Source organism: Neopelma chrysocephalum, unplaced genomic scaffold (genome assembly GCF_003984885.1).
Source record: "Neopelma chrysocephalum unplaced genomic scaffold, ASM398488v2 Primary Assembly neopelma1_22, whole genome shotgun sequence".
Lineage (NCBI taxonomy): Eukaryota > Metazoa > Chordata > Aves > Passeriformes > Pipridae > Neopelma > Neopelma chrysocephalum.
Genome location: NW_020897689.1, coordinates 16,505,260 through 16,527,054, shown reverse-complemented (window position 1 = coordinate 16,527,054; position 21,795 = coordinate 16,505,260). Strand labels below are relative to the sequence as shown.

Genomic DNA, 21,795 nt, shown 5'->3' with positions numbered 1-21,795 from the left:
AGGACAAACAGAATGAATGACAAAAATGAGGGAGGACAGGTAGAACCCAGGTACTGTTGTACCATTTTTATACTGACATGAAATGGGTCAGCATAGGAAAGGCAGTGGCATTGCCATCAAGAACCACCAGATTAATAAATTAGCACAGAATTATCTCTGAACACCTAGTTACGCTACATATCTTCCCCTTATATCCTGATCTTGCTATGCACCAAATAAATTATGAGGCCACTGCAAAGGCACTGGTGAAACAAGAATACCTGTGTGATGTTGACAGAACATCATTGCACACTTAGATCAAAATGGAACTATTAAAAGAAGGAAAAGAGCTTTGGGGGAAAGTATTTTTGAGACAACAGAAGTGACTTTCCCTATTATCTTCAAAAGAACATTACCATGGGAATGGAATAATGCAATGGTAAACAATACCTGAGTGCCTCAGGATGGTTAAGAGGGAAGTGAAGATCGACATATTTGTCCACAGAGTTTCTTGGGTGGAAGAGAAAAACCAAATTCAGGTAACAGCACTGAAGTCTATTGTCATATCACAGAGTAGCTCTTTCTGTGTGAAAAACAAGTCAAGCCAGCAGACTCAGTGACAAGATAATTATGAAGTACATATAAGTACATAAAAGTTGTTTTACTCTCCTACAGAATCAAACGAAAAGTAGTTGTGTGAGTAAACAACCTAATTAAGACATTTTTAAATGTAGATCTAATACTCCAAACTTTCCCAGAAAGTCACGATTCTGACCTGGGAAAGACAATAAAAACAGAGTATATCAGTGCAGTAATTAAAGCTTCAGTTATTCACCACCTCATTAGTTCTGTCTCTGGTCATCATGCTTAAGATTTTTTTTGTGGAAGGAGGTATCATCTGCAGATACAGCCCGTGTCTCATAAGCTGGTTCTTTCTAACACAGATGTGAGGTTCGTGTCAGGACTTTCTGACACCTCTAATACATCATGTCTGTCATGCTCCTAATTTTTGCATTCTGACTCAAGGAAGAAGAGTTGGTATACCATCAGCACCCATTAGAAACAATGTTTCTAAGTCATTTCTCTCTAAAATTCTTTGGGAGGTGTCTGAGAGAGAGTTGCTGTCACCAAATGTTCAGCAGCTGTAGGAAAATACCAGCACAAGAATAAGTTATAATACTCAGGTCCAGGAGCAATGGGCATAAACTGAAATGCCGGAAGTTTCATCTGAATACGAGGAAAAACTTCCTTACTTGGAGTGTAACAGAGCACTGTAACAGGATGCCCAGAGAGGCTGTGGAGTCTCCTCTGGAGATAATCAAAATCCACTTGGATGCATTCTCATGTAACCTGCTTTAGTAGGGGACTAAAGTGGTCTTTAGAGGTCCCTTCTAACCCCAGCCATCCTGTGATTCTGTGATCCTTATCATAGCTTCTGTGGATCTGGAAGCACGAAGGCTTAAAGTTACCATAGGAGTGGGTTTCTAGTCCAAACTCTCAACAGGAAGAGTGGGAGAAAGAACTGACACTGAGACAAAGACAGTTAATAATGCAGTCTCTGAGAATGGGGACCTAGAATGAACAAGCCAGACCTTTGCTGATCTTTCATGAACCTTTCCTGCTCTGCTTCCACAAATTCAAGGATTCACAGTCCCTTCAGGGCTACTGGTTAAGCCCTAGGAAAACTTAATGGGGAAACAAGGGAGTGACTTTGCTTCAGAATCCTCCCCTCCACTTTTCTTAGTTTCAGGGGGAAAATCTGGCTCAAACCACTACACCAGTGCAAACCTCCTCCATTCCCTGCTGCATCGTCACCTCATGTAAAGACACTTGCACTAGCCTGAATCCTCAGATTCAGAAGAGATCTCTGCAAGGATCTGCCCAGGGAAACCAGATCACTGAATTAGCCTTTAAAAGGGATGAAATCAAGAATCACTTTTATGCTAGGGCAATGCACCAGAGCAGCTGAAGAGAGCAAGTCCCTCACTGATGCCCTGCTCAAGGGGCCATAGCAGTCTCGGGAGCATGGGGTTACCAAGCTGGCCTGGTACTGGATAGGACAGGTTTAATTTTTGCAGTAGCCAGGAGGGGGCACGGCCAGGACATGGAGGTTATTCTATACCATCTAACATCATTGCTGTGGGGGGGGAAGGGAGTCTCTTCTGAAGAGAAGGAGTTCCTTCAGGTCAAGTAAGAGCAGAGCAGGGAGCAGGGGGGTGTCTGTGGTTTCAAGCAGGAGGGAGCAGTTGGGTATTTTCTGTTGTCGGGGTTTTGACAGTGAGCAATAACACTTCTTTTCTTGTGCCCTCTGTCATTAGCACTGTTGCTGTTACTGTTTGATTTCTTATCTCAATGCTTCTTCCAGTAAACTGTTCTTATCTCAACCTGTGATCTTTACCTTTTGTGCGTGCAGTTCTCTTCTCCATCCCACCACAGAGGAGAGTGGGAGTGAGAGGAGAGAAGCAAGCAAGTGGCAATGGGGTTTTGGAGAGTCTCAGTGAGAACACTAAATTGGGGAGTACCATTCCTAAACCACAACACAAGCAATGCCCTGCACTGCTCATGGTGTCTGCTAAGAGTTGGGCACTTCTCATGAAAACCTTCTTATTTTATACAAACCAGTTACCTCTTGATGCCGTACCTTGGAAGGGAGACTACATGGCAGCCTGGTCATTTTGCTTGGCATAAACCAAACTATTTTCATAACAAACTATATTGGCACACAGATTTCTTTTGTTTAACCTCTTTAGCTTATTACAAATCCCGGGCTGCAACAGCGGTGATTAAACAGCATTCCCAAGCACTGGTTTAAGTGAGCAGCATCACTAAGTTATTTATGTTACATAGGAGCTCCTGATAGTATTGCAATCTTTAACTCCTTCACTGCAAAGTTGTGCTGAGAAAAAGCACTGTCGTCTACTTTGGTCATCCCTTAGCACTCACCAGCCACTCATTTTCAAAAACGCTAGGGGAAGGGCAGGCATTTCTGCTAAAGTAATGTCTACTGTAAGCAAATTCCCAAAGAGAATTTGGAGATATTAACAGAAGCTTTATGCAGACCCCATTGTGCCCTTTCATGGCAATTTTTGTATTCAAAATACAATAGCCAAAAGGTACTTTAAATAGACAGATGAGTTACCTGATCCAGCAGCAGAGTTTCTTAAAGCTCAGGAAAGTCAACAAAACCATTAATGGTTTATCATTTGGTCGCCATTGAGGAGCCCCTCTGAAAGCAAACCACCACTACATACTTCTGCAGGTATATAAGGTATCAGTTTAATTTGTCAAAGACCAATACAAGGACACTGGGGCTTAGGAAATGTGAACTTACCAAAACAGAAATCCAGGTAGAAGCTAGAGGCAGCTGTCCACTTCCCCCCAGCACCTCACAGTGCTCAAACCTCCCCATTCATATGGACCTGGGTAATTACCAAGGACCCTTCGGACTGTGTCTCCCTGCTGTAATTCCCCAGCCAGCCTACAGAAACACAGCACAATCCTTTAGATGCACAGATTCTTTGCTGCCAGGTATATTCAGCTGCACAACCCAACCTTCCCCCATCTAGGGCATGGCACACATGTCAGGCTAAAGGTAGAAAGCCACAATACTATTAACAGCCCTTTGAGTAAGACTCAGAAGCCTCATTTGATCAGGACTGACTCTATTTCACTCACTCTCCAGGCACTTTAGTAGGTAATAGCTTGCCTACCGCTTCATAAAATGAAAAGTTTTATCTGCAATTTCTAACAGCTTCACATAATAGGAAAAAAAATATAATCAAGACTAAAAAAAGTAGCCTTAAAGGAAATACGAACAGCTCTCACCCCTGGAAAAGCTTCCCATAACTTCACCAGGAGGAAGTATTATCTCTCTTGGCTTACCTGGTGTTTATGCCTCAGAGGGAGTAGGTTTTCCTGCGGTCATGGTGGAAGAGAGAAAAATGCAGCTGTAGGTCTGCTTACAAAAGGAAACAAATTGGCAGCAATGAAATACATTCAGTACAAGCCATGCAACCCCTTCTGCTGCTTTGTCAGGCTCCCAGAAAGCCAGAAGGTTAAGTGGGAACGGAAAGCAGTTCCTCACGGCCGTAGGAGTAAGCACTTGTGTCCAGACACAACACTGAACCAGACAGCTAACCCAGACACATTCAGGAAGAAAGTGAAATGGCTACATGTGTGTTATGATCTGGTTATTAAAATTATTAGAAAAGCCTCTGCCCAAATTGAGGTACAAATGAGACCAGATGCCAAAGTCAACAGTATGGGTTTTATTTAATGGTAAATGTGAGACAGAGGAAGAGAGATGGAAAGAATTAGAAAAAAGGAGGGGGGAAAGAAAGAAAGTGACAGAGAGAAATTAAAACAGAAAATGTATCACCACTCTGTGTAACCCAGCGGCATCCCATTGGCCCGGTTTTTCTGATCTTCTTGGTGGTGAGAGTCCCACAAAACATAGAGTCCAATGGATTAATATATGTTCAGAAGATGCCAGGCACCTCCCCTGGGGGTGGAGTGGAAGCTTTGCAGTCTCTTGTGACAATCTTTGGATTTGTTACCTCACTCGGATCACATGCAGTCCTCTGGTGGTGGAAGGCTTCAGGAATGAGTTGGGGGGGCGCTTTGTGGGTCTTTGATGGTTTATGAGCCCTTCTTAGCTGCCTCTCACATGAATGTCCCATGTGTACGTGGTCTTCCCAGCTGGGCTTTACTCCTTCGATTTGGTGTGAATTTATTTCACCATCACACACCCAAAACACTTCTCCTCCACCACTGCCTGGGCCTTGTTTACTTCTCCTCAGACCTGAGATGATTAGACAATAGTCTTATCTCAAGTCCCCAGCAAAAATTCCAGTCAGGAGGCACAGAGGGGGGATACCTCAGTGGTTGCAGACAGACAGTTGCTTCTTTGCAGTTTGACAAAAAGTCTTTCTGTGATTTTGACAGTTTTTAAGACCTTATCGACATTTCAGTCCATCACAATGTGCGCTACACTAAAGACTCAGCATGCATCCTGAAGGGAGTTGGTTTGTTGGATTTTCCTAAGGTAAGTAGTAGCTGGCTACCTATAGAGTGGAAAACAAGCCAACAGTATCAATTATTTTTCAAGTTTCGCAAAGCCACACCGACTGTTGACAGCTGAAGGACAGCTTGAGATCCTCCACTTGCTGACCTCTTTTTGCATCCATTTACCTGACAAACATCCCCAGTTGGGGATAAGGGAGAAGCAAACAGCTCTAGAGATGTTGCATTATGGATATTTCAAATTAAACATGACTTGAGACACTGAGCAGCAGGAGGGGTAGATGGCACAGAGCAGTCTACTTTGACAAAGACTAAGATTTAACTTGATCTTGCACAAGTTATTAGCATCACCTACAGAAGCTGCAATGGAGTTCCTTTCAGTGTTTCTCAAAAAGTGGTTTACACTTCACTGTTATTGATTTATGGTAAATAGAAAAATTATGAGAAAAAAGTTACCTTTTTGTTACTTTTGTTATTATTTATTTATACCAGAATTTTATTTTAAATTGACAATATATTATCTAATTCTCTCAGGCTACTGAGTTCAGGGCACACAGATTAAATTTAAAGTATCATGCTGCTGATACTGCAGAACCAGGGTCTTGTGAGATATGACTACAGTGAATGCAAAATACATCTATTACAAGCACTGCGTGAAACAGGTCTTCAAGAATATACTCTTCACAATCATCATTTTTCAACATCTGTTCCTCAAGTTGTCTTGGGGCAGAAGGTGAAGAGGAACCTTTTAAAAATCTATTGATTTCAAGTATTATATTTATTGTGTCTGGTGATCTAGGATGACGCCCTGGTATGAATTGGCTTTTTTAACCAAAATTGTGATTTTCCATATCTGCATAAAGAAAAAATTTAAGCTGTAGTCTCACAACCAGCAAGAGATACGTGTTTGCATCCTCACTGCTGCAGAAAAAACATGAAAAAAAAAGAGACTTACCAGATTAAGAGAAATAGGATAAAAATCTCGACTCTTTCTTTAGAAATAGCATTGACAGAATTTGAATCAGAATGTATAAGAAAAACAGGTAAAATACAACAAGACAGAAGAGGCATAAATAGCCTCTTATCAGAGAAAACTATTTTTTTCTGAAACATTTCCCTTATTCTAGGTCTCATACGTCATCTGCTTAACATAGCAAGACAATGTATTTAAATTGTGAAATTCTACCAATTCTAAGATAAATTAGGATATAATACAGAAATAACTAGATGACCCCTAAGAACTGAAACACTAAGGGAGATGTGACATTCAGAAACACAACAGAGGGTACAATTTATGTATGTCTGGTAAAAGGACTTCACCAATTGAAGACATCCCAAATGGATTTTAGTATTTCACCAGTGGTCTCATGACTATAAACTTGGATAGAAAAGAACTAGCTCTGTTCAAATGCACCAGCTGAGGAAGCCAGATAAAAAGTGATTCTTTGTAAATGTATTGTAATCTTTGTAAGTCTCAAAGATGAAGAAGACATCCTGTGATCTTGTAGGGGAAAAAAAAGTATTGCTGCGATCCCCACAGTGGCAGACTCATAATCCAAAGCTTTATTTTAGCCAACTAAACCTGACAGAATAGGCTTGTTTTGAACACTTCCTGACCATGGAAATTGCCTAGAGAAAGATGACCTTTAAGTCCACAATTTATCATGTTTTCTTGCTACAAAATAATCTGATATTGTAGCAGTTCTGTGATTTCCAAATCAAAAGGTTTTAACCATCATTGCTCAATCAGCTATCCAATTTCTTTGCCTATTTCTTGGCAGAGCTAGATGTGTGCAGCCTTTTTAAAATAGTTATTGATGACACTGAAAAAGTTATTTATATTGTCAACTTGACAGTTTGTCTTTACACAGAGTCCAGACACAGCAAACTGAAGAGCCTTGAAAAAATTATATTATAAATGTGCACATAAGGGCACAAAAGACGACTCTTGGAAAAACTTAATTTTTCCCTTCTGCATATTCAGTTTTCACATAGAGGTTCAAATTGTGCGCTTTCAGGAAAATCTGTGACTATCAGGTTAAAAATATATATATATAGCCTTTGTGTTCGCTTTTACATGAAGAGGGTTTTTTTTTCCTCTTCAAGTTTTGCCTCCAAAAAAATTACATTCCCATAGCACAGAAATGTTCTTGGATACAACCAAGAAACAGAAACAAAACACTCTGTGTGAAAATGAGTCATTATTTGATTTTGTTATTATTATTATTTATAAGACTCTTTACTACACAGTAGTTTAGCTTACAAGCAGTGGTAAGGCCAAGCGGCAGGCCATGAAAAATATTGTTAAACAAAGGATATTGACAGTTTTTAGCATATGATTTGTGTTCACCTATGTCTGATGTATCTCAGAATCAGCTGTAGCAATGAAATATGCACATCCCGAGGCAAGAAGAGTTCCAAGGTAACACCCTAAATGCTGCACCTAACATTTGCAAAACAGGTTTCTGCTTTCTCTGGTATTTGAATGATGATACCCTCAGCCACTTGAAAATTTGAACAGCAGTTTGGAATTTTTTAATAATCATATTGGAGTCTAAGAGGAAGCAAATACAATTAATAACATACCTGATCCCCATGAGAGCATGAGCTCTGTTCACAGGTCTGACAACACGTGATTCTAAAAAGACAACTCCCAACTATTCTGCAGATGCTGCCAAATGGAAAAGCAAAAGCTTTTGGATAGAGATGAGTCAACCAAATTCCATCTGACTCCTTGTCACTCACTGGGCTAAAACCAGCACGTCATATTTGTGAAAAAAATACTGCCCCAGCAGCTCTGAGCATTAGAAACTGTTGACTGTCTTCATTTGCTCATGCAGGTGCACAAAGATGTTTTTGAAACTCAGATGAGATACTGAGGAGAGGTCTCATGTAGCGTGGTACATCCAGGGCCTGGGCAGCCCTACTCCTGCTCAGCCCTGGTTTGTTTCCAGAAAAGTAGCTCACGGTGGCCAAGAGCAAAATCTGGCCTCCTCTTCATCTGTCTGCAGGCCTTAAGATCTCAAATGACTTGTGGGAATAATAAACATTCACTTAACATATGATTAAAAGCATTTTCCTTAGATCTAGGTGTCAGTACTGTTCTTCATCATGCATCCCCTCCATCCCTCCTACACAGAATTGTTACAGGTTACATTCTTTTCACAGTTGCTGCATCTCAAAAACTTACCCAAATTTATTTACCATTTAGATTTCAGACCAAACCCAAAGTTTAAAGACAATCATTTAAGCAGAAAAGCAGAAGAAATGTCAAATGCAAAACTAAAAAGTCAGCTTATAAAGATTTCAAAGACTGTTACTTTCTTTACAGGAAAATCAATTTATTGTTGGATGAAACATAAGAATGAAATCAAAAGTTTGGAAAACGGTGAATTTCACAAAGAGAAGACTGATTACCCTAATTTGGAGGATCTCCTCACTTTAGAAGCAAGTTAGTCATCTGGTCCATGGCAGCTGATCTCTGAATCTTTGTCATGGAGGGAAGTAAGGAAGCTGCTGGCACACATTTCTCTTCCTAACACCAAGCTCTGCCCACACTGTCATCACACAGCCCTGAAGCAATCTATCTGCTACCATGGCATCTGCCTGCCTGCACCATGCCAGATTTTGGGAGAATGCAGCTGAGCAAGTTAAGTGAGCTAATGTGATCAGGTGAATAGTAAAAACAGTGCTCAGTAGCAAAAGCTAACACTAATTTTAACTTGTCAGATACAAAACAGATGCAGTAGAAAGTTTTATGAATTAGTTAAAATTCAACAAAAACTTTTAGTTGATTTTCCTGATTCCAAAGGTTAAAAGCTCCAGGACACCTCTGCCCTATTTTCTGTCTTGGGACCATGGATTCAAGGCCTTCCAGTGCCTACAGGTCTAGGCCTGCCATAGGATGGGAGATGAAGAACCTGCTCTACAGCTCCCTGCTATGCCAAAATTCCCCAGGACCTTTAGGACACAGTGAGCACTCTGACTTCTGCGGAGACCTCAGCTATGGCAACTTCAGTCCAAATTACTGGCTGCACAGGAAAGTCCTCCCCCACAGGTTTCCTGGCTCCTTAAGGTACAGTTGTTGGCATCAACTCACTCAGATCATAACCCCTGAGCCACCCGAATGTCACCACCGGGTGCTGGAAATCTCAGGGCTTTCAGGTTTCACAGGCACTAGAGTATCAATACTGCACAGGGATATAAGTGAAACATCAGAGCTATTTCTTTAATTAAAAATCTGTTGGAGACAGAAGTGGTAACTTAATGGTGGAGAATGCCACGTATCACATAGCTTAGAAACAGACCACATAATGAAGAATTAAATTATGCACAGAGTAATACCAGAAAAGCAAGAGAGAATTTCTTTGTACAATACATGAACATAATACTCATAATACTGAAACATAATGTTTCAGGACAACCCTTGTAAGCAATTTTGTTTCATGTAACGATTAGCTTGGTTATTTCTAGCTCCTCCAGAAATTAAAGGGGTTGCTATTGGTAGCATTCATCATGTTTACTCATACAATTCAACCCTAAATCTCCTTACCAAGCAGTGTTTCAGTGTTCCTTTCAAAAAAGTAAACAACATACCTGGTTTTGAACGTGGGAGTATATTCCTTCCCCATTAATGCCCCACCATGGTTCTTGGGCCCAACAATACAGGTGTAATCATAGGACAAACCCTTTATAGCATTTGCAAGATAAGTCTTAGGCTCTCCTTACATCAACAAGTGTGACATGAGAATCTGACTTGTAGAGCAAGGCACTTGGCATTAAGAATCCAGCTTTCACTCCACGTGCATTTCAAAACGCCTTATTTCAAACATATCTTACCTGCTCCGGTAGACTGAACACTTGTCAAGTAGCCAAGACACACAGGATGCATGTCCTGAGCTTTAGCTTTATTGAAAGAACCCCATTCACATACTGACACCATCATGCAATGCAAATAGAAGTGTGAAATGCAGGGAGGACTCAAAGACTCATTTCAAAAGCATTCAACTGACCCAAGATAAAAATGGCAGTGTAGGTGCACCCTTGTTCTCCCAACAGCTTCCCACACCACCACTATCCCCCGTCACTGTGGGATATGCAGAGCTAAGATCCACTCATGTAAACTGACCAGTCTGAGCGAGGGTTAATTCTTTTCAGGCTTCAGCATCTATCCTCATGATACTGACTGCAATATCAAAGCCTTTGCCTCCTATATGGAGAAGTAAACAATAGTCATTAAGCTACACAATCCAATTTTAATTAAGCAGGCCAAGAAATCATCAAACCATAATCCCCTAACTGTCCTCTCTCTCCACTGCAACAGTGGTCAAATTTTAATTACGTATGATGAAAAAAAATGTTCTCCCAATTTGCCTTTTCACTTGATGACAAAGTACCCTAACCTTCCCCAGAGACTTGCACCACACAAGACTACCAACAAGATTATGTTTGCTCCTTTTTTTTAAATTCTAAAACTGAATTGCAAGAATATTAACTATGTAATGCTGCAAGTGCCTGAAGCCAGGCCTCTATCTATGCAACAAAACTATTTTCACATGCCAATCCAAGATCATCTTAGATTTATTGATGCTTATGTATTTTATACTGTCAAATTACAAAACACATAAAATACCGATAGACAAATTTGTTATTAAAAAAACCTTCAACTTGATCTCTGATTTACAGCCTCAACAGTGGTGTTATACTGCTGGACTAATAGTCTTGAGTGCACCAGTTTTCACTGATGGAAGAGTGTTCATTTTCTTTTCCTCTTCTCATTTCCAGATTTTTTAATGTAGTCTCTAACAAGAGAAGTACCCCACACTAAAAAAAAGCCCCACCTATACATTTGCTCTTATATACAATTTTAAAACTGTTTTAAGAGTTGGTTTATATTTTAGTACCCATAATCAACATTTCTCAGGCTATTGCACTTTCTATGGAACACCAAGTCAAATTTTGTCTGGAGACATATAAGGACTATTTGCTTTCCTTGGAAAGTGACAACACTGACAACCCACAAAAAGAAGAGAACAAATTTTCTGGGCTAATTATAACATCCATTATGGAAGGGACATCCTTTATTAATATTCTTTATTATGAGAATAAATACATAAAACAAATGCAATATATTAGCCACATTTCTTCATATACATTCAGAATAGAACGAGAAGCTAGTAGGCATAAGCATCAGAACTAGTTGAACAAATTTTTACTAAGCCAACAACACTAGAGGAAAGTTGGAATGTTTATGCACCAATAGCAGAGAGGGAACATGTGATTTCAGTATTTTCTTTATATTAATTTTAAGACAAACATACTGTAGTTGTAAGCATGAACTGCATGAACTGATGGAAATGTTTAGCTCCGTGCAGTGGCCGTTTGAGGTTGTTCTGACTGCAACTGTTTTCCAAGGTATTCCCTGAAATACAGCAAAAAATTAGATTGAGAAATGGCCTGGAGATTGGGGAGTGGGATAGTGGTGGGAAGTATGAAGTAAATAAAGAAGAAAAAGCTTTAAATTCAGAATTATTCCTTCAAATAATGTCTACCGTCAATAGTCAATTGAAGCAACAATCAGAGTACCAAAGCTTTAGGTATCCATCAACTATCCCTATGAAAATAAAGTACAAATCAAACATCAACAAAGCTGTCTAGAAAAGGTCAAAGTCCAATGGTAACATTTAGACACCCTGAACACTGATACAGGACACTCACATGAAGCTCATAGATTTTGCTTGTTGCAATATACATTTCAGAGGCTGTGGTAAAACATTTAAAAGTATTTCTTCCCATAACCCAGCTGCATGAGCACAAGTAACACCAATGACATACTGGCAATATAACCCATAGGCTAACGAAACAGACACTGACTGAATAACTGCACATTCAAGTTGGAAAAAAGAAGACAAAATCAATCTAGTCCCACAGTATACCAACACTTCTTTAAAGTGTTTTCTTCACCTGCATTTTGAAGTGCACTAAGTCACTTATTTTCTATCTCTCCTCTCAACCCAGGAAAAAACACTCCCCAGATTATTAGTATGTGCCTTGAGCAACAATATCTAAATTCTACGGAAAAATAACTGCACAATCCTTCTGGATGTTTCAATCCTCCAATCGCTCCTGTGAAAGCAAATCAACACTTCACAGAACCACAAAAAAGCTGAAAGAGGTCTTTAATAATAATACTTGAGTTGCTGCCTGTTACAGAAAACACAATATTTGTACCACTGTATCAACTGAAAGAGAGGTTTCAGGACTCGTGAAATGTAGGCGTTCTTTTTCCATTGCTGATCATACACTTAGTACCACGTTTTTTCTCACTACACAGATATGTCAACCTACACAGGTTAAACAATAGAAGCAGCTCAGAGGAATGATGTTCAGAATGAAGTCTCAAAAAAAAAAATCCCCTAACTCGAGTATGTGCTTTTGCTTTATTTAAAAAAAAATAATTAAAAATATTAGTTCTTTTTACACATTTCAAAAACTAGTTTTCAGCTTAGTGTCCCGTGGAACAGCTATTCCCTGTGCATTACAACTCCTATCACACAATGAAGTTTAGCACCTCAACTGCACCACCCAATGCCCCTTTTCTCAGTTTTAGCATTAAGCATCCAGAAAACCAAAATTCCTGTAAGATACAATGTTATCTTCAAACATTACTGGCAAAGAAAATAACACAGAGTTTGTATGCTGAACCATATGCTATGATTTAGCACCTTCCTTCACAGCTTTATCAGGTGTTGCTGTAGAATGCTTGGGCTGCACTCAATAGACATGGCTCTTGATCTTAACAGGCAGGTTATCACCCTCAAAGTAGAGACTCCTGAGGGCAAAGAACGAAATGAGCTGCTCTTTCTTGTGGTTTTACAGGACTCAAAAGTATACTACCAAAATAAACAAAATTTGAAAGTCATCCAAAAACACAGCCAGCAACTATGGAAGGTCTTCCAAGCTCATCAAACATTGTCCTGGTCGTTGGAAGTTGTTTTTTTTTTCATTCGTTTCATGCCTACATGCATGTACTGACTCCACTGTTTCTTCTCTGACATCAAGCTTTGAAAGCCTTGACACTTGCTTCATACATGGCTCTGCTCACCGTATTACAAGCCCACAACATTACTTATTCTTAAAGCACAGATGAACCACATTGAATGTGAAATTTCTACACCATTACTTTGAAGTAGGAAAATCAATCAAGCTAACAATCCATAAAACTACAACTGTCGCATAGCTTACACTGTTTCAGATGCATGATGAAGGCTCCCACCATAGTCCAGTATATTGAGCAAAAATCTCCAAGAAGTCAGAGCAGTAGCACATTTTGTATGTACTTAGTGCCCCCAGAGACATATTCAACTTCTAACAACATACAGTAAGTAGAACAGTATCTTCCCTACAAAATCTTTTGTAGGTGTGAAGTTTAAGCCCACAGGCATGGAAAAGCTCTCATCCCGTTTTCCCATATAGAATGAGTACCTGCAGTTACTCTTCTACATTGTCATGCTGCAAGCCCAGGTGAAAACCCCAGTGTTCCTACCCCATCACCTCTTTAGCCACCACCAAGGGCCCCCGAAATGCAAAAACCTTGCATCACCGGCTGCTACAAGTACCAGTTAATTTTCTGTTTGGTTATCACTTCCATCCGAGTGTCACTGGTTAACCCAGGACAAGTTCTTTCACAGTCTCTGTTAGATGAACATAGAATCAGAGAATGGTTTGGGTTGGAAGGGACCTTCAGGATCAACTAGTTCCAAACCCCCTGACACAGGCAGGGACACCTTCCTCTAGACCAGATTGCTCAAAGCCCCAGCCAACCTGGTCTTGAGCACTGCCAGGGATGGGGCATCCATAACTTCTCTGGACAGCCTGTTCCAGTGTTTTAGCACCCTCAGAGTAAAGAATTTCTTCCTGATACCTAATCTAAATCAACCCTCTTTTACTTTAAAGCCATCACCTCTTGGCCTATCACTAAATGGCCTTCTGAAAAGTCCCTTCAGCTTTCCTGTAGCCTCCTTTCAGTATTGAAAGGGTGTTCTAATGTCTTCCCAGAGCCTTCTCTCATCCAGGCTGAAGAACCCCAACTCCGAGCTTTTCCTCATAGGAGAGGTGTTCCATCCCTCTTAATCATCTCCGTGGCCCTCCTCTTGACCTGCTCCAACAGGAGTTCCCATCCCCAGGCTATTACAAATCAAGGGTCTAATACTTTTTATTTATCCTGCACTGTTCTTTAGTTAAATCTTGAGAGAAAAACTGGGATTTGAAAAATTACTGTTTACCTCACAAAATTAAAGTTGCCTTTAAGAATGCAAGCATTCAATACTTTGCACTGTAGGAGCATGTATGCTGAAAGGATAAATCTTGTCTCCAAGATAAAAAATAATTTCAAAAAATATTCCAAGTAGCATCTAGGAGATTTGTGATGCATGCTACAACGGAAAGTAATGAGGAATTAGACTTAGGGGTTTTTTTTATGAATTGGACCACTTTGACCTATTTTAAACCATTTTCCTCACACTGGAACAGAAAGGCCTTTATAAAAATGTCAGTTTTAGCCACCTTCTGACTTCCTTCAACATAAAACCATCGTTATTATACGGCAGATGAAGCTGGACCAAACAAGTTTGCATTTACAGATAAGAACATTCAAACATGAAACAAATGACTCAGTATAAATTTACAGGAACACAAAATATTATGTCTGCACTGCAGAGAAGTTTCAAACATGCAACTGGAGTACATCACTTTTGTGAAGTTCACATTTCTCAATTAAAGCTCAGATCAACGAAACTTGAAACACCACACTTTTTCACTTCCCTGCTTATTCAGAAGTCTGATGGTGAGGCATAAGTAATTTCCATTTGCAAATTAATCTTTCCCTTCTTATTAGAATAACTGAGATTCCTTCCACAGTAGCAATTTCCCCTTTTTCAGGCCTCTCTTTAAACACATATTTTCTGTTGTTTCCGAAGCGCTTCTTCCAAGAAGAAAAGGAAGCTTGGAGGTGAATATATGAATTAGTTGTACCTCAAAGTCTTATTCCAATTTGTTGCTTCATTCTGTTTAATTTAATTGGTTTTGTTTCATATGAGAGACACTGACACCTTCAAGCTGACATATACTTAAGTGTTGTGGTAATTGCAACAACTGTTTAAAGGTGATTTAGGAAAAGGCACATAGAACTGATCCAACATGTAAGGCAACAAATGCAGTGAGTATGGAACAAGGAGGTAATTGCAAACTGGCACAAGACACTACCTGAAAATTTTATACTAATATATACTATATATGAAAGGACTGTTGTCAACAAAAATCAATGACAGAAGGGAAAGTTTTAAGATACATACAACAGATTTCTAGAGGCTGTGTGCTAAAAGGAACAAGCCTTGAAGTTTAAGGAGTACTGCTTTAGTGTTATACTCCAAATTCCAGTGCAGTCAGATTTACCTGTCCATGAAAGAACACCGAAAATTACAGGGAAGGGAAGAAAAGTAGATGAAGCATAGAAGAAACAAAGGGTAAAGTTCTCATATTTTCTGTTCTATAGCATTTATTTTAAACTTTGCTTCCTGTTTAGTAAAGAACCAAGTTATCCAAAAAACATTTTATAGTCTTGAACATATGCAATTTCTAGCTTGGTTTAGTAGACTGAGGTTCCCAACAGACAGGATCCCTTCCTTCGACAAAGGACAAAATAAAAGTATTGATTTTATTTTTCTCTATCTAGAGAAAAATGGACCTAGAGTCCCATGCTTTTGAAAGCGAAATTGAAAAGCTAGTTCTAAAGAAATCCTTTCCCTTATGAAAGGGTACAGAAGTGTAATAAAGCTACAGTAGAAAGTCTGCCACTTGACACAACACATTCGAAAAACATTGCCAACATACAGTGTTTACAGAAAAGTCATAAATATATGACAAACAGTTAAACAAGTTCATAGGACAGGCAGCAGATAGAATAGTTTGAACAGATTGAACAGTTTTGCCATGTTTATGTTGCATTTCTGCTAGGGGTCTAATAACGTGGAGAGAGGTTATTAGACCTGCAGAGAGAGATGGACCAGTTTTAGTAATTTATTGTGGCATTACAAATAGGTATTTTAATTCATCATCATGGCTAGGCTTCGCGAACGAAGATCTGGGAAGGGCTCTACCCACGTTTCTTGCAAGCGCGTTGGTGGCTAAAAAGGTCACTACGAGAAAGGCAAGTCCGGTTGCAAAAGACACAGCAAAAAGACTCCTTAGATGGTATACTCTGCAAGGCACGATTCTTTCTGCGTTGTCTTTTCTCCTCAAGGGTGATCCTGTGTGCTTTCTCAAAATATTCCCAATTCTCAGCAGGCTAAACTGTCCCCTGAAAGTATTGCTCTTGGAAGTGTAACACTGCTGCAGAAACAACTCCACAGACTAGCACTCCCTGGAACCTCTGAGCAGCAGACACAAAGTGGCAACACTAGTACAAGGTTGCAACCATTTGTCAAATCTCTACCTAATCCAATGGGAGACAAAGCTGGAATAGCCACCCTTTAACCCATTCCAGCTGCGTACTCCTGCCTTTCTCACAGGGCATTTAAGGCATTCTGGTGAGACTGTGCTCTGTTCATTTAACTCTCAACTGAACTGCTTTCTATTAAGAAGTCCCCTTGAACCTGATTCAAGGTTTAACATCTGCAGTGTCACACTAATGCTAGTGATGCCTGGGAGAAAGGCAGGTGGAGCTGGAGAGGGGCCACCACAGATGCATTTGCCTTGCCACAGAGCCATGATCTTGGAAGCTAGGAAAGAAAATAAAGAAGCCAGGGCTCAAATCAAACCTGAAGTTAATATTTGGTTCCTGAAATGGAATATTAACATATCATACTGCTGGATCTCAAGTTATATCACTGGATATTTTTATGTATCATTTTATGCTCCTTATTATCATATGCTTCACAGAAGTAAACAGAAATTGTACAGCTACAAAAGCAGTAAACTAAAAAAACAAAGAGACATTTTCCTAGAGAGCTGGGCTGGGAAGACTGACAAAGCTAGAGTGCTATAACAGGAAAACTGCATCCCTCTTCTGTCACTTGTTTGCTGAACACAATTTTCTTCTTGAACTCAGAATATGAAATATTTCAATTTTTAAAAAGTGTTAAAGATTATAAAATATTTGTCTATTATACCAACACAGACCATAAGTAGTGCTGAAGGTAAGCCATCACAAACCAACACCAAAACCAAAGAAGAAACAAACATATATGCAACAGAATCAAAGCTACTTTGACCAAACAGTTTGGGACTCCACCACATCAAATTGTTATTTCAGTGGAACCATGGTGATTTTTACTATGTATCTCCTTGACCTACATGTATGACTGGGGATCCCAAGAGGGAGGTGATACTGCAAAATTCTCTGCAGTTCTCAATATGTAGTTTAACAGATTCCACTTCATAAAAACAAGAAGAACAAAAGCCAACTGTTAAGATGAACAGCACTTAGGACATTGTTTCACTTTAATTATTCACTGGAGAGAGACATTCAACATTCTGATGTGCACATTAAAACTAAACAGTCTGAATGGTTGTACAGAAGGATTATAAATGTTACATGAAAGGTGGGGTTTTTTTCCAAATGGAGCCTGTCTTCAGCTGAATGTAATAACATTGATAGAAAACCTACAGATAATCTCCTGATTACTAAAACCTTTCCTCATAGGATGGTTTAAAGCCCTCCTTATGACATGAAATGCAAAATTAATGCATTCAAACACTGCAAGAACCTGATTTTCACTAAGCAGTTTCCCTTCGGAGGTTTTGTCCCTTTTTTGAAGAAGTTATTATGGATTTCCAGTTCACAACTACACATCTTCACATATGAAGAAAGAGCAGATCAATGAGGTCTTATAACAAGGCTATTATTTAAGTATTTGATCAGATTTTGAAAGAAAATAGACTATAAATTCAATTCAATAGATGCCTTTCTATTGGGGAGACAAAGTATAAGTCATTTTTCACTTATAAGATACACTGTGAGCTCACACACAGAGCCCTTCTGTGAATTAAAAAAGTCCACGTGATTAAACCATGAAATATGGTTTGAAAGTAATTTTATATTTAATCAGAAGATTTAGTTGCCACAAAGAATTTTGTTGCTTTCAACACATGAGCTTTAATGTTTGCCCAGCATATGTCAGAATGACTGACATAAATAATGTTTAACTAATTTTTCCTATCAGGAAATCAAATCTTTAAAGTAATACTAATCAAAAGTAAACTATCAAAAAGTTACTTCTTTGGTGACACGTTTTTCAGTGTGAGACATGAAAATGAGCAATTTCTTTGAAAAAAGAAAATGCAAACTGAGAATGTTTGATATTTGTAAAATATTTGCTCCACATTATCACAAGAAATACTAAACTATGTTTTTGCAATGTGTAGAGATCTTATGACAGAAAACATGATCACAGTGTGAATACCAGAGAGGATATGCACAATAAAACCCACACCTCCTACCTGTACGGAATTAAGCTTTATATATACATATACATAAATAATACATATTTATGCTCAAATAAAAAGATGGAGCACTCCACTAGATACTAAGTGTGCCTATAACTAATTGGATTTTTGCCTAACTTCTCTCATTTCAGCTAAGAACTGTTCTTTTTAAAAAACACTACCTTTTATCAGGAACACTTCTCAAACTTTTCAGTTAGTTAACTTCTGTTAACTACTAAAAGGGAATTGTATTGATGATGAAGGCTAAGAAACAGGACAAATAAATACAGTGGAGTGCATTATCTTGTAGGCATTAAGATTTAAGTCTAGTACCCTATTAAGCATTCCAGACCTCAGTGTGGGGATGGGGGAAAAACTAAGGGGCAGGGGGCACAAGCTTAATGGCTGCCAGTTAACTCCCACTACACCTTACACTTCTCACTACCAAATGCAATCATGGTATGGAATTTATATGGAATAAATTTCTAAATATAGAATATTGCAAATCCTAGGCAGTTTCAAATTTTTTTTAATGTCTCTCTGCAGAACTCTCTATTTTAAAAGATGGAAAGCAAGTAATTTTGTCTGGGATGTGCACTTAAAAAAATCACATATGAAACTGTCGCATCTTCAAAGGTTATCCAAATTTGTTGCTTCAATCAGTATGCCAGTTATTAATTCCACTTCCCAAACCATACTTGATCATGCTCAAGTGATACATCCTAACTCCCCCTGTTTAGTGTCCGCCAACATACTCATAACTCTCCATGCATTGGAGAGCACTTTATTCTAAAAGTCTGCCTGTTGAAAGGAAGTTTATAGCTCAAGAACCTGGGAGATGAGGTATCACATCTGAGCCCAGAGGTAAGAGCTGGATCCCTCCCTGACAGCAGCTCACTACTACAGCATAAGCAGAAAGATGGAGCAGCACAGTCCACTAGTTTACTCAGCAGGAGCAACTGCCAATGCGCCAGCTCTTCCATCACCCTGAACCAGCCAGAGGAAAAATAAACAAGTTTGCAATCAGATCCACTATGGTTTCAGTAGCACTTGTATGAATAGTGAAGAACATTTGAGCTACAGAGGTTAAGCCACTGCATTTTACTCTACATTTGTATGAACAAGATCACACGTGATCTATCTCTGCATATCAGCTAGATTGAATATTGCAACCATTCTCTTCTATTTATGACCTCTGGTCCCCAACTCCCAGCAGCACTGCTGCTAACACAGCAAGAAAAAAAGTAATATGCTGCTCTAACTACACGAGACGAGCAAACTTTCCTGGGTCTAACCTGCCTAGAAGATAAGCAAGTTGTGGAAACTAATGCACTATGTTTTAGGTGACCAGTAAGGTCACAAATAAAATATGCATTAAAGCAGGATATCTAGATTTCACCTAAATCTTATTTTAGTGAAATAATAGAAGGTTGGAATTAACCCCTTTAAAATGAAGCCAAGAGATGCTAGGTTTACAAATCTAAAAGACAAAAGATTGTTCCCACTGCTTAACTACAGGCACTGAAGCTGCTCTGCACTGCTCTAAAAACCTGCTTCTCTCTGTTGTTCATAGAAGGAATTTGAAGGTCCTTTGAGTCACAACAACCCATCCCTGAAATTCAGTAAAATGCTGTGCCATGAAGCACATGAAAGGCACCTGCTTCATCTGTAGCGATTAACATACTGTGTTTCTTTACAGTGATACGTGTAAGTGCTGTTAGAACTTAATGATTTGATTCCTTTAAACTTTGCATCATTAAGAACATTGCTCCAAGCAGGACTAGGTTCCCAAAACAAGTTCCTAATACTAAAAACAACAAGTTGGTATTGCCTCTGAACACCAGCAAAGACAGGGAATAAGGAGACAACGTTTCTCTTACATAGTTAAAGCAAAGATTGAACAGGACACACAAAAAACTTTGAGCTATCGTTGCCAGGCCAAACTCTCCCACTTGCCAATAACAGGTTTTTACCATCAGCACGGGGTGCCATGACTAACACAGTTCAAATCAGAGTGGAACTCAGGATTAATTACCATGTATAGGCATTAAGTGATGCCAAAAAGATAATTTTGCTCCCTGCTGCATCAAGTGCATGATGATTTAATGTGCAAATGTAACTGGAATATTTCACCTGAACTTATCTCATCTGAAAAGCTGACAGCAGTTACTGCTTTTGCCAACACAGCTTCACCATTTAACAGAATGCCTGACAGTCTGATTTTTCCCCATTTATCCCTGACTTAAAAATCCCTAAGGGAAAGATAGTTGAGCAGCCTGTAATGAACTACTCAAATTACTTAGGAGTTAACTGTCTCTAAGTTGAGTTATTAGCAGTCTAATGATACAGCTGCATCTTAAGCAGAATGATACTTCAGCTGCCCCATGACACTCCCTCAATTCAGGTACCGGAAGTCTTCCTTACCCTGCTTCTTCAGGGCTCAGCACTTGCACCAAGCCTCATCCTGGCAGAGCAAACCTGTATTTTCGAATCCTTATCTCAGTCAGCCTCCAGATCTAGGAAATGCCTGACTACCTCTGTCATGCACGTGTCACAGACAGCAATACATAGTTGTTCCATGCCAATTAAACTGAAGGACATACGACAATTGCTTTGAGTGAAATAACTGGACTTCCAGAATATCTGGAAGCAAGAGGAAAAATGTTTATTGCTTCTCCACCTCTGAAGAGCAAGGAAAGCAAAACCTTGAAGTTGCTGAATAATCCACCTCATGATGAAGCAAAGCTAAATAAGCAAGCACTTAAACTGCACTGTGCTGCATTCAGGGGACTTAGCTTCTCTGGGGAGAAGGGACAGCAATGAAACAGAAGAGCTCCTGACACTCATCAAAAGCCAGATCTATACAACGACAGACCCAGTTTCCCACATTTGAACAGCGTGTCATTTCCTTAGCTGAAACTATCTGATGTCCATGGCAGGGGGAGCACTACTCTGGCAAATTTGAGCCAAGGATAATGTGTCTCAGAGGCTTGTTCCAATAAGAATTGAACAGGAAAATACTCCCTACAGAGATGACCATATGGATCTAAAAATGGCACTAAGTTATACAGATCCTTTTACTGACACCTCTGAAGATCTGAAACTAGACGTTTTTGCCATCTCCCTCTAAGTCTCAAGTCTAAAGGTTCAAAAACTGTGAAAAGCAGGCACAGAAATGCCCATGCCATTAAAAAACCAAGACAAATCTAGAAGATCAGATATGATGTTGTTACAAGTAGTATTCTCAAGCTGAAAGTGCAAAAGGGCCAGGTTAGGCATTCAGGAAAAGTTTTACTACCAGTGAGGTTTGTG

General features: G+C 39.4%; 1 protein-coding gene across 2 annotated transcripts in view; it reads right to left on the bottom strand.

Annotated features, from left to right (window-relative positions):
* Positions 1–11,038: 11,038 nt before the first annotated feature.
* Positions 11,039–21,795, bottom strand: part of ATP6V1H (ATPase H+ transporting V1 subunit H) — a 48,631-nt gene continuing 37,874 nt past the window's right edge. For both annotated transcript variants that reach the window (XM_027673903.1, XM_027673911.1), the window contains exon 14: positions 11,039–11,422. In XM_027673903.1, coding sequence (XP_027529704.1) covers positions 11,362–11,422 — 61 coding nt within the window. In that variant the 3' untranslated portion in view covers positions 11,039–11,361. The remainder of the gene's footprint in view (positions 11,423–21,795) is intronic.